This window comes from Hemicordylus capensis, chromosome 6 (genome assembly GCF_027244095.1).
Source record: "Hemicordylus capensis ecotype Gifberg chromosome 6, rHemCap1.1.pri, whole genome shotgun sequence".
Taxonomy (NCBI): domain Eukaryota; kingdom Metazoa; phylum Chordata; class Lepidosauria; order Squamata; family Cordylidae; genus Hemicordylus; species Hemicordylus capensis.
The window spans coordinates 137,731,348-137,744,192 of NC_069662.1; the positions used below are offsets into that span (position 1 = coordinate 137,731,348).

A 12,845-nucleotide genomic window follows, 5' to 3' on the forward strand; every position below is an offset into this window, starting at 1 on the left:
GGAACGGTGGAAGGAATGCTGAGATAAAGCGTGGTGAAATTGTACTACTTTGTGTGAGCTCACATATTGAACTGGCATTAGGATTTCCTTCCAACACTCCAAACGCACACACTTATGGTATTTATGCTAAATATGTCCACTTGTGTTCCTTTGGTGCTATCTAACTTGCTCTAAAATGTGCAGGTGTCCAAGGCAGAGTATACAAAGAGGTTTTCCTGCCGAGAATAACCAATCAAAGCAGGCAGAGCACAGGAAGTATTCCACACAGAGTTACTTGGAGTTGCAAGACGGGGCCCCTCCCCTCATGCAAGGCTTTATCTGTTTTGAAAAACCTGAAAAATATTTGGGGGTGTTTTGCATCTTTAGGGCCCTTTGTTTAAACTCCTGCTGTTTGGGGCTACTTGATTCATATTCATAGCCAAACATGTTACATGGCAGAAATCTGTCATTCGAACCCTTTATCGGCCTTCAGGAGAGCCTGGCCTTCCAGGGTCTTTAAACTGTTGTGAAGGGTTTTTAATGTTGTAACCTGGTTTTTCAGGGTATTTTTATACTGTTCTGATTGTTTAATTATTGTTTGATGGTGTTTTATAATCTCTGTTTAAATTGTTAATTGATTCTAATTGTTCTGTTTTAATTGTAAACCGCCCTGAGCCATTTTGGAAGGGCAGTATGGAAATGGAATAAATAAATAATAATAATTAATAAATTATGTATGTATATTAATTAAATAAGTGTGACGAATACCCTTGAGACACTGGCTCACATACTGCACAAGGAAACATGGATAGTTGGAGCTAGGGATGTGCACAGAACCGCGACTGGGAAGCTCGAAGGCGGTGGGGGTCTCCCTTTAAGAGTGGGAGAGATTGCACTTACCCCTCCTGCCGCTTCCCCCCGCTGGCATCCAGGTTTCTCAATGCCCATCGGGGCAGTAGCGTACCTCCCTGCCACCTCGTTGCCCTCGTCTTCCACATATGACTGGAAGTCACCGATGCTCCTTCACACGCAGGCACATCAGCAACTTCCAGTCATATCCAGAAGACGAGGACAATGCGGTGGCAGGAAGGTACGCTGTCACTCCGATGGGCATTAAGAAACACGGACGCCGGGGGGGGGGAGCGATGGGAGGGGTAAGTGCCCCCTCCTCTGCTCTTAAAGGGAGACCCCCACCGCCTTTGAACCAGCTGAACCACCAGTCTTTTGAACCGGTTTGGAGTCCAGGGCCTCCGAACTGGTTCCGTGCAGAACCCTAGTTGGAGCTCCTGAGCCCTGGGGCTTGTAGTTCTGTGGAGAGGATGTCACTTAGGATGGCATACACCTCCCTGTCACTTATACTACAAGTCCCAGAGTTTCTTGTACATACATATGTAACCTGTAGATGTAAAATATGTAAATATTTTTTAATTCTGTTTCTTCTCTTTTATAGAAAAGAAGAATGTCATTTTAGAGGCAGACTTTCTGGTCAATGCTCTGCACAGCTGGGTTGAGAAATAGTGACTTGAAATTGCAGTATCAACTATTGGAGATTAGTTGTTTAGCAGATGTATCCTTTTACTTTCCAGTGAAGTTAACTAGGAGATGTCTGCGTGTATGTGTGTGTGTGTGTGTATACACACACACACACACACACACACACACACACAAAGTAAGTGTAGATAACTCTTTTGAGTATGTGTGTGTGTATATACACACACACATATACATATATACACACACACACTCAAATGAGTTATCTACACTTACTTTATAATGTGATTTCTGGAAGCTGCGTGGAATGACTTGAATAAATGTCTATCCACCTCCATTGTTACCTTAAGTACAGCACTCTCCATAGCAACCAGAAACTTTTCAAGGCAGAAATAAACTAATCCTCTCCGGCTTCCAGAGCACCAGCAAGGAATTTTAAAAACACTGGACTTCCCAGCAGCTAAATACTTTGGGGGATTCAAAAGGCTACAAAACCAAAGATTCACAATCCTCCCTTTTTTCTCCCTGACCAAAGGTAAGAAAAAAGAGTTCAAAATGGTGCGGAGGTTGCTTCTTACAATGTTTTTCAATACTAACCACTTTCTTAATAACATCCTAAAACTTAAACTATTTTAAACTATCATAAGCTCTCAAAATTTCCACACAGTGTTAACTTTCTGGTTGACTGTATGCCAGAAACTGCTTTGGCAGGCATTTTTGGAGTTGCTTAGAATGGCTTTATTATGTAAGCAAACCTAAATTCTTTCATAGTAAACCAGGTCTGACATTGTGTATATCGGGCATGGGCGGTGTACATAGGCTGTTTCCAGGAAAGGGAGTCGGGTATTGTATTCATCAGTTGGATTAGGCTAATAAACTTCCTATTTCAAAGCAAAGGTTCAGCTTCTATTGCAGCAGTGATACTACATCAGGATGAACGGCATTTATGAGAAGTGCCCTGGGATATCTCAAAATGCATTTACAATAAGCTGGATGCCTGTAGGATTATCTTTACATAGGCATGAGGGAATCTTGGTTCATTTCCAATATTTATTTAACCATTTGACAAAATGACATCTTTGCAAGTTATTCCTTCTGGCATGAAGAGAAAATCATTACGTTTTGACCAAAAGAAGATCTTAGGGTTATATTTAACTAATGAAAGAGCTTATTTAGAGTGGTTTCAAAGGTAGGCCTGGTCTACAGGAACAGCAGAATGTGGTAATGGAGCGCTGACGTGGTAGAACAGACTGTACCACTTCAGACTGCAAGTGCAGGGGATACCATTTTTGAGCATTCACACTTTTATTGAAACCTCCTTGTAAACAAAAAACTAGCACAGCAGGTAAAGAGCTAACAAAGAGCCTTTCCTTCTGCTTTGCTACTTGTCTATTTGCGGGGGGTGGGGAGGCGTTGGTTGTTTTTTGTGTCAGGAAGGAGCATTGAGAACTGGAATCAACCACCTGCAATCTGGCGCAGTTTGTTTTACCTCTTCAGGATCCTTCTACCTCAGTTTTCCGTCATGTGTAGAAGAAGCCTAGAGATGTTGAAGCAAAGTGGAGCAGAACCTGTGTGCTGTTTCTCAGTCCATAGCTCCATAGGAATGAGCTATTAGTGGTAAAGATGAAAGAAAACGAGTTGATATGTTTGCTGAGTAGTACTAATATACAATCTACACTGAATATCCCTAATCCTTACATTATGCAGTGCAAGAGAAACCAATAACCTTTCCCCTAAACTTATCACAGAAGCCTACCATTATCACATTTGTTAATAAGAAAGCAACAATTTCCTGGAAAGATTTTTTTATCAGTGCAGGCAGAGGAATTATCCATCTGAATCAACTTTTTATGTGTAATTCTGCAGAACAATTATGGCTACAATCAACTTCGTTTCCTGCTGCTTGCCTGCTATAAGCTCCCTACCTACTCCCCGTTGAACACAAACAGCTTGTCACTGCAAATCAGCTTAGCCAACCAATTAATAAATCCTTCCAAACATATTGCAGCCACTCTAATTAAGGGGTTTCCCCCACTCTTTATTACATAAATTCCTCAGGTTTCAAGCTGAAGCTGGGAACTGCCTACTACAATTCAACATCCAACACAGACGCACACTGCAGGAAGAAGAGAAAATGTGTTTTCTGACTAAGCATCCAATTCTTTGGATAGCATCTTTGACTTTTATATTTGGCCCAAACACTGCAGGAACACAACCTGAGGAAGAGCTGATGGAGAACATCAACCATTTCTCCAGCCACAGCTATTTGATGGATGCTTTGCATATCCTTTCAGCTGACAATTGCACTGAATGCCACCAGAACCAATCAAGAGAAATTATCAGGATGTTGCTGGAGAAAACAATGTGTCCACAGTGGATTTATGGGATGCAAGCAGACTGCAATCTGGTTAGTGCATCAAGTGGTAAAAGGAAAAATTGTATAAATAATTTAGGAAAAGTAAAACCTTCCTTTGCATTATCTCAAAGTTCATCAAAAATGAAATTCTGATTTTTTAAAAATTATTCATATTGTATGTTCCCTGCTTTCAAGAGAAATGCAGGCCTTTGAGTGTACAAGTACATTTTAAATTACCATTTCATTTTTATAACATTGAGCTGTAGTGGTAGATCATCTGCTTTGCATGCAAAAGGTCCCATGCTCAATCTCCTGCCTAAAACCTTGGAGAATCTGCTGTCATAGAAAATACTGAACTAGATGGACCAATGGTGGATCTATAAGGCAGCTTCCTATGTTCCATGTAGTTGGCTATTCTTCAGTTGTAGATTTTACAGAAGGGGCTATAAAAGGAGTCTAGTAGGCCAATATCGGTCCCATGTGGTTAGAGATTTGCAGAACCCAAATGGCAACATGAGATGTGTTTCCCATGGCTTCTTGCCATTTTGTGTATGGCTGAAATGATTCACATTGTTATGGAGATGGTGCACACTGCAGTGATGCTATTGCAGGCTCAGAAGACAGCAAGGATGCTGCTGCTACCACAAGCAGCATTCCCGCAGTTTCTTCCACTTGGCACAATCTAACTTAACATGCCTTTATAACCCAATTATACCAGAACTCAACATACATATATGGTAATTAATACAAACCTTACACAAGGTAAAGAAATATTCATTTATCCACAAGGACAAACAAGCCAGAGAAACTCAGACCCAGAACCAAAGTTTTGTGTGTTGTGGTGTGTGTGTTTTGTCAGTGGATCATGTAATTTAATACTGGAAAAGAATGTCTTATGTGCAGAGTGCTTTATCCCCTTTTATGAAGAAAGATCTGACATTGGAAAAAGAAGCAAAAATCTTTGCTGGAAATAATTAGTGACATCTCAATAAACTTCATGTTACCCTCTGATGATATAAAATATAAACTAAAGTGACTGGAAAGTCTCCCAGACAATATGGGCCTGTACTATAAACTTGTATTGTGGAATTTACTCACCCTTCTGTATCCTCATAGTCTGACTTGATTATTTCCTTTGGCACTTGGTAAGCCCCATGGAAGTTGTTCTCCAAATCCATATACAATGAGGTCATTCACACAATCAAAAATTATGTTCTACCAGGGTTTGGGAGCTAGCTGTGTATGCTCCCAATTTTCAGTTGTGTGAAAGCAAGGTAAGAAGAAAATCTGGGTAGAAGTGATTATGTGGAAGCAAGGCAGGAGGAAGAGATACCCAGGTTTTCCTCCTACCTTCCACACAATCACTTCTACCCAGGTTTTCTTCTTACCTTGCTTTCACACAACTAAAAATTTGGGTGCACACACAGCTCCCAAACCCGGGTAGAGAGCAGTTTTTGATTTTATGAATTACCTCAATATTTTCTAAATGGCTATATTTACCAGGGTCAGTGCCTATTTTCTGGAACTGGTCTTTGGGAATTGCTGCTTTCCCCCCCTCTTTTCTCCATTTCTCCCCTCTTTTTTTGCCTTTTAGGGGTGACTAAGTTTTGTTAAAACATTGTATAAGTTACAAGAATTGTCATTCTTCTGGTTCAGCTTCCTCCCCCGGGTCTCTAGAAGTTTCATCTCTGAGTAGGTGAGTGGATGCCTCTTCTCTTTAGTGCACATGGATCTTGTAAATTCATGAAAACCAAGGCACCATTCAGTGCACAGCTTGCCATTTCACACCCTGCAGCTGCTGAGAAATATTTGTAAAACTATATGGAAGCAAGGTTGCTGACCCCTGAAGGCTTTAAAGAGGGCACAGGGCAAGAAGACAGAGTTGCTGACAGCTCCCCTTCTGATGCTGCTGCAGCAGGCAGCTCCACACCTCTCCTCCAGGAAGGAGGAGGAGTGAGTGTGGAAATGGATGAGCCCCTGCAGCTGCCACCCCCTCATATTCACTTCCTGTGGTGACTCCCTAACCATGCCTAATGAAAGGGCCAGCCCTGTGGCAGGAAATGCATGCACAGTGGTGGCTGGGGAGATGGCCGAGCAGAATGGAGGGCAGCACTGATCTTCAGAACAGCAAAGCCACATCTCAAAATGTGTAGGAAGAAATTGCTTTCTTCACAGAATTACAGTTGCTCAACCTGTTCCAAGTTTGGCACACACTTCATCAGAGGCAACAATCACTTCTTATTTCTTGAACAGGAAATTTCTTTTGCCTTTCAAGAGACCACTGCGTGTGACGCTCTGGTGAAGATGATGGTGTACTTAAAATACATTAGACTATTGAAGTTCACCTCTGTTTATTGGCTATTAACTCCAAGCCATATGCCTGTTCTGTGATTCGACTTAGATGTCAGATCTGAATATTTGAACCAGCCTGATTTAGATTCATTCTGGCATTCATTGGAACATAATGTCATGGCCTATTGCAACTTAATTTATTTTTCTTATTCACAGTGCCTTGAATCAGATGATTTGATATTAGTTGCTGGAGGAGATTTAAGAGACCATCTCAACGAAGAAGTGTTTCAGAAAATTTCCCTCATTCTTCTGTATTATATCACTCATCAAAGAGACACCTGTTCATCAGAGCTCGGTCTGAGGAAAGGGGATTATAATTTTTATCTGAAAGGCATGCTCTGTTTAAGAACCATTGAAGACTGCAATTATTTCTCACGGAATGAAACTGAAGATGTTCTGGATGCAATAAGGAAGCATTTTAATATCTCTGGAAAACAGGTAAAAGGATAAAGTAATGCACAAGGCTGGATGGTGGATTCTTTGGGTGGCCTGTGTCCATTGTTGTCCAAAGAAGGGTTGCATTGCTCTTTTACAGTAGTTTTTAATGACATTAAAATGACTGCCAGTTGATGGAGCTGGGTGGGTGTGTAGATTCTGTCCTAGTGGCCTCATGAATATTTTAACATATGTTGAGATAGTGATTCACCACTCTGAGTTCAAGCCAAACCTGAAGTCGTTGAGGAATGTGGTGAGCCATGAACGCAGCACAAAGCAATGAAGGTCATAACGTAGGCTTTCTAATCTGGTTGATGAACAGCAGTAAAAGTGGTCAGGAATTCAAAGCTTTGGAGTATCGGCAAAACATTATGGTGTGCTGGCATATCATAATGGCTGACATGATGTGGAGTTCTTAGGCCTCTGGTAGAACTTGCAGAGGGACGTAGAGAATGGGCAGTCGTGCTGTCAGGGTTACCACAGTTTTTCCCATTTGCTACAATGGGAAAAATACACGAACACTCTGTCAGGCTCTCAGTGCAGCAATCTGCCTTCCGCTGCCAAAGGAGCTTGAGGTGGCCTCAGAGTGTTCAGCCAGGGGGTGCTTTAAGGCTTACAGACAGGGCTGTTCAACAGCCCCATCCTAATGTTTTTCCCCCAAGGCTCAGTCAGAATCCCAGGGCTCCTTCTATGCTGAGCCCTCTTATTGGACTGGCCCCTCATCACTGGCCAGTCCTCCCTTATATAGCTCCTGAAAGCAGGGGCAAGTCTTGTGAGATCTCAGCCTGAGATCTCGTGAGAGCTGCTCTCAGTCCTGCAAAGCTATGCTGTTGCTAGCAAGGCAACGTCTCCCTGCCGGGGCTAGCATGAATGCTTCCAGGTGTGTGTACTGATGTCTACTTCTTCCCCCACCCAATAGGGTCCTCCCTGCAAGACCCAGGCAGGGGAATCCCCCACATGACGCTTGCCATATTTACCCATGGTGACTGGCTCCATCTTGGGGAGCCCTACACACTCCTAGCGCCATTGGCCTTTCTGTACAGTAGTGCCACCATTTCCAGATCTGCAGCAGTGGTGCCGCAAGTTCTGTTGGAGCTCTAAGTACCACACATCATGTCGACCAGTCTGTTTCCATCATGGTTGATAAGGGAAAATGGCTAAATTACTCCTGAATTACTGAAATTAAATAGTCCTTTGACAGTCTTAAGATTGTTTGATACAGATGCTCTTGCTACTCTTGAGTTATGGCTCCTCCATAGCTGCATGGTAGAATAGGAGTGGTGTAATATCCACTGAAAAAATCTGGATCAGGGTGTATGGTGAAACCAAACACAAGAGCCATTTCAACATGATTTCAAAAGTCAATCCAAATAACCTCACCCTGCATCTCAAGGCATCACTTCGGCTTTGAGAATCAGACATAACTAAGGAGCATTGAAACAGAAGTGAGCCCAATAAAATATATTCTTTTAGATATTTTGACTTTTAAATTCTTTTTAATAACTAGAAAAGGATACTGGCTTGAAAGCTATGCTGCTTTGGGCCTCTTTGCAAGATATGGGAAGATAATCCTGTGGAAGCCTTTTTCATACACTGAGTTCATACCATAGGAAGTGGATCATGAAAATCAACAACTTAGATTGAGAAAGAAAAACAGTCATTGTATTTAAATATAAATATCCCTTTAAAGCGACAGAAAGCACATAACAGCAGTTGTCTAGCACCCTGATAATATGTTCTAGGAAACTGTTACAGGTTGCTGGTGGAATACTGCAAAAAAAGAACAATGGTTTCAGGTTGCATCTATCTCTTATTCCAGGGACAGCCCTTTAATGAGGTGAGGTGGTTACCCTGGGCTGTGGATTCCTGGGCAGCGGCAGGGTGGCAGAATGCCACCATGCCCCACTGCTGCTGGAGCAGCTCTTTGGGGCTGACCCTTGCAAGCTTTGCAGAAGCCCCCCTCCTCACACTCCTTGCAAAGCATGCAAGAAGCACAAGCAGAGAAGAGGAGGTTGCTGGCCTGACAGCGCTTTCAAACACCAGAAAGGTGTTTCAAGGGACGGTTTTGAAAGTGGGCTGGCCGGGTCCCACCAGGGTCATGGGGCAATCCTTTAAGTTGAAGCTGTGTGGGTGTGAAGATTCTTGTCTGGCCAGCCCAGCCACACCAACCTCCAGAGCTGGGACTCAGACAAGGCTGATGCTTGCCCAGGGAAGGGAAGTGTGGGGGTGGTGCAGGCATCCGGACTATAGCAGATGGCCCAGTGGGTTGTTCAGTGTCCGCCGATGACACCGACCAGGAGGCACGGGTGGAGGTTGCTGAATGGAGATGGGGTGGGGGGAGAAGGGAGAGAGAGCACAGTAATGGAAAGGGTAGTAAAACTCATGGGTGAAGATGCAGGAAGGGCAGGGCTCGGATGCTCAGTATGTGAAGCTGCATTTTAAAATGGATTGGCCGATGGTGAGGGAGGGCTGTGGTCCATGCGAGGGAGGGCTGCAGTCTCCTGCTGAAGATCCAGCCCAAGGATGTGACTGCCTAGGAGGAGAACCTGGGTGATGCTAGCCCCCCCCCATCTCTGAGGCCTTGCCTTAGGTGCTTCCAACTGTCCCCCACTGAAAGTGCCGAGGGTTCGTCTGGACTGACAATTCTGTTCTAATGGCCTTCTGAATATTTTGACACATGTCGAGATCATGATTCACCACTCCAAAGTCAATCCAAATATGAAGTATCTGAGGAATGTGGTGAGCCTTAGGTACTACAATACATTGGGCTGCCCCTGCCTTACCTCATCACTAGCTTTTTATCATTTCTTTTAAGCCTCACCCTTCCCTTCCACCAGGTCACCATCTTCATTCATGATGAGCACCCCACATGCTATGCTGTTGACCATCATCATCTTTGCCAGCCTCACTTTTCTTTTTACTATGTTTAGCTGCTTCCTTTCACCTTCAGCTATTGCAATCACTTTCTTTCCCCATGGAACCCTATTATTCATGCCTTGCGTACTCTATTCTTCAATGGAACCTTGTATTTTGGTTTTCCCTATTCCCACTCTTCTCTCCTCCCTCAAAATCGTGATTCAGCTGATGCCAGCCCTGATACTGAAATGGTTCAAACAATCATTCAAATCTAGATTTAATGTGGACTAGAAACATAAGGGTGATTGTATGTAATTCCAAGGCAGGAATCTCAGATTCATCTTGGTCTATAAACTACCTTGCAATGGGCTACACAATCATGCTAATGTTGGTAACCCACATTAAACCTAGATTTGAATTATTGTGTGAACCAGGCCAACGTCTGCAGGACAGATGTTTTCCCCTATATATGAGTGCCACATGTGAACAGCATATTGTATTGTTGTATAGAATGAACAGAGTTTGCCTTTCCCATTCGAAATAATAACTGCTGTGATATTGTTCTGAATATGCTGTTGTTTCACTCTCAGTGAATAGAGGGTGAAGGTGGATGCATGACCTGCCAGGATTGCATTGGGTTTACAAAAAGTCTCCTACATGTCCAAATAAGAGACAGCTCCCAATCTCTTCAGGATATGAGCTCATATCCTTTCAAATATGCATCATATTAGTGTGCACCTCAGTTCTGAGAAAGCTTGAAATTCACTTTATCCAGGGATGATGCTGGGCCCTTCCCAAATGGTTTTACACTTCAGTATTGATTCAGTATCTTTGTTAGATCCCTGGATGAAGTCAATTCAATGTTCTAATTCTAAAACTGGAATTAATAAACTCTTCTGTCTTTCTTTCACTAAATGCATAGGCTAGTTAGAACCTTTTCTTTCTTTTGCCTTGGATGTGCAGGTGGTGGGGGCAAGAAAAGAAAAGATGGGGGAAAGGCTTCAACTGACCTATGCATTTAGAGTAAGAAAGTTGAGTATATTAATTCCAGACTTGAGGGAGATTGCTAGAGATTTTTTAGCAGACAAAGAACCCATTTATCCCCAAGAGGCTTTCAGTCCTAAAGAGACCACACAAAACAAAATGTCTTTGTGCAGGAGAGAAGAATAAATGGATTCTTATCATTATCATTCCTTCTTCCCTAATTGAGACAGAGAATGTGAAAGAGTCAGGAATAAAGTCTAGATTCCCATAAAACCTAATTTAGTGTTTAGTCACATTCTTCCTTCCTTCCACAGTCTGTAAATATGCCAATGACACAACATAACAGAATGGGGAGGGAGAAAGTACTAATGAAAAAAGTACATTCCCAGGAGTGTTAGCACAGGGTTTCCAAACCTCAGGTCCCAAGATGCTGGACTACCACCTCCCATCATCCACAATCACAATGGCCAAAGGCCACTGTGGCTGGGGATGATGAGATCTGGTAGTCCAACAATATCTAGGGATCCCTGATTTAGCACAATGCTGGTGTTGCTTCCTCAGGAAGGCCACAGCCGCTGATCTTCTCAATGCCATAGCTGTGTCAGGTAAGTTTCAGTAGAAAGGAAAAGAGGTAGCTAAAAGGAGGGCTGGTGCTGACTAATTGCTAGCTGAGCTCAGACTTCAGGGAGGTGGGCATGGCCTGTAATTGGCTTGGCTATTCCAAACTGGGAAAGCTCAAATCCCAAATTCCCTCAATCAAAATTCTGCCTGCATCACTAGTTATAGCCAATGTGATTTTAAAATTTGCTTTGTAGACTGTTTTAAGCCTCGCATCGGAGGATTTCTCCTATCTCGTTATTTGTCATTAAGTAGGCCTTGATCCAATCTTTCTTCTGTTTACAGTGTGTTTATGTACGTGATCTGGAAAAAGAAGCTGGGATAGTGGACATCAATGGTGCTGATGAGAATACATTCCCCCGGCTAGCTGCTGCCATTCTTACATGGGCTCTGCGAGGAGTCTGCCTGGGTAAAGCACATTTACCCTCACCAGAATTCTTTATGAAATATATTTTCAATTTTCTAAACAGCACTAATGAACTCCATGTAACAGGTAGATATGCATACATAACATCTCTCAAGTTGCCTTCTGAGTTTGTGCCTTTGATTTAAAATGGTTGTCAACATAATAAATAAGGCCATAAATAAGACCCTGGTCGCCATTCTTGAAATGAAAGCTGGTCCTACCTAACCAGGTGTGTGAAATGGTTATGGATGGCTTGAGCAGAGAATAGATGAAGTTGCCTTCTACTGAGTCGGACCATTAGTCTATCTAGCTCAGTATTGTCTACACTGACTGGCAGCAGCTCTTGTCATTTCCTACTCCAAATCCTTATAGAAACACTAAATGGCTACATTTCCATCATTTTTGAAGATGGCTAGAAAAGGAACTTCCTTTTTTATGTTGTACTCAAGGCTTAGCAATGACATCATAACCAGATAGATCCACATCTTCCGCTTGAACTTTAGGAGGTTGGCCATCCCACTTTGGATAAGTCTATATTAGAGCTAGATGCTATTGCTACAATCACAGGAGGCCTTTTCTTGTGATCATGGAAATTGCAGCATTTGTGCATAACCAAAAAGCATGTATTTCCAATTCACATGAAACATTTTCCATCTACTCTTAGATGTGCACAACTCCACGTGTAGGGAGAAGCTGCCATACCTTTGAGCTAAAAGGAAGAATGTGAGTGAGAGTCCCTTCCTTTCCTTAGGCTGAATCTAACAGACAATAAGGTTGTGCTAATGACCAACACCGAGGTGAAGAGTATGGGTGGGGTGGGGAGGCAGAATTCAACCTACCTTCCCACAGAAAATCAATCTTAGTTTCTTCGGCAGACGAGCCATATGCCCACATGAATCACTGTGCTCCTGGCAGCATGAATTAAGAGAGGTCGGGACTCATTTTCCTAGCCACCGAAAATCCCAAGATGCGTGTGGTGCTTTGGGGATTACCCCCTCAGACATGCACTCTAGCTGTCCATTTCTGTGTCTCTTTGGGCTGCATGCAGCCTGAGGACACACACAATCCTGGCAGCTGGGTTAAGGGCACATTCACGCCTTCAACCTCGGTGAAAAGCCAGGCTAAGGAATGGGGTTAGGTTAGGCAGGAGCGCTGAAATCCACACTGATCCCAGCATTCCACATGAGCGACCCAACCTAGGCTGCTTGTGAGAACAGCCTCAATGTGCCTCAGCTTCAGCCTCAATGTGTCTCAGCAGTGGTACACTAGGGTTATTTCTGAACACTGCCTGGCATCCTGGTTGATGGTACATTTGCGCAATGAACAAAGTTGCATTGATGCAAGAATATTGCAAAGCTGTGCATAGTT

At 43.1% G+C, this 12,845-nt stretch overlaps 1 protein-coding gene across 14 annotated transcripts in view; it reads left to right on the forward strand.

Moving 5' to 3' along the window:
* Positions 1-1,306: 1,306 nt before the first annotated feature.
* SLC39A12 (solute carrier family 39 member 12) overlaps positions 1,307-12,845 on the forward strand; it is a 51,164-nt gene continuing 39,625 nt past the window's right edge. For 3 of the 14 annotated variants that reach the window (XM_053259754.1, XM_053259758.1, XM_053259766.1), the window contains exons 1-5: positions 1,319-1,546; positions 1,838-2,005; positions 3,529-3,877; positions 6,335-6,616; positions 11,357-11,564. In XM_053259754.1, coding sequence (XP_053115729.1) covers positions 3,605-3,877; positions 6,335-6,616; positions 11,357-11,564 — 763 coding nt within the window. In that variant the 5' untranslated portion in view covers positions 1,319-1,546; positions 1,838-2,005; positions 3,529-3,604. The other 11 variants (XM_053259765.1, XM_053259759.1, XM_053259755.1 and 8 more) reach the window with 11 other exon arrangements.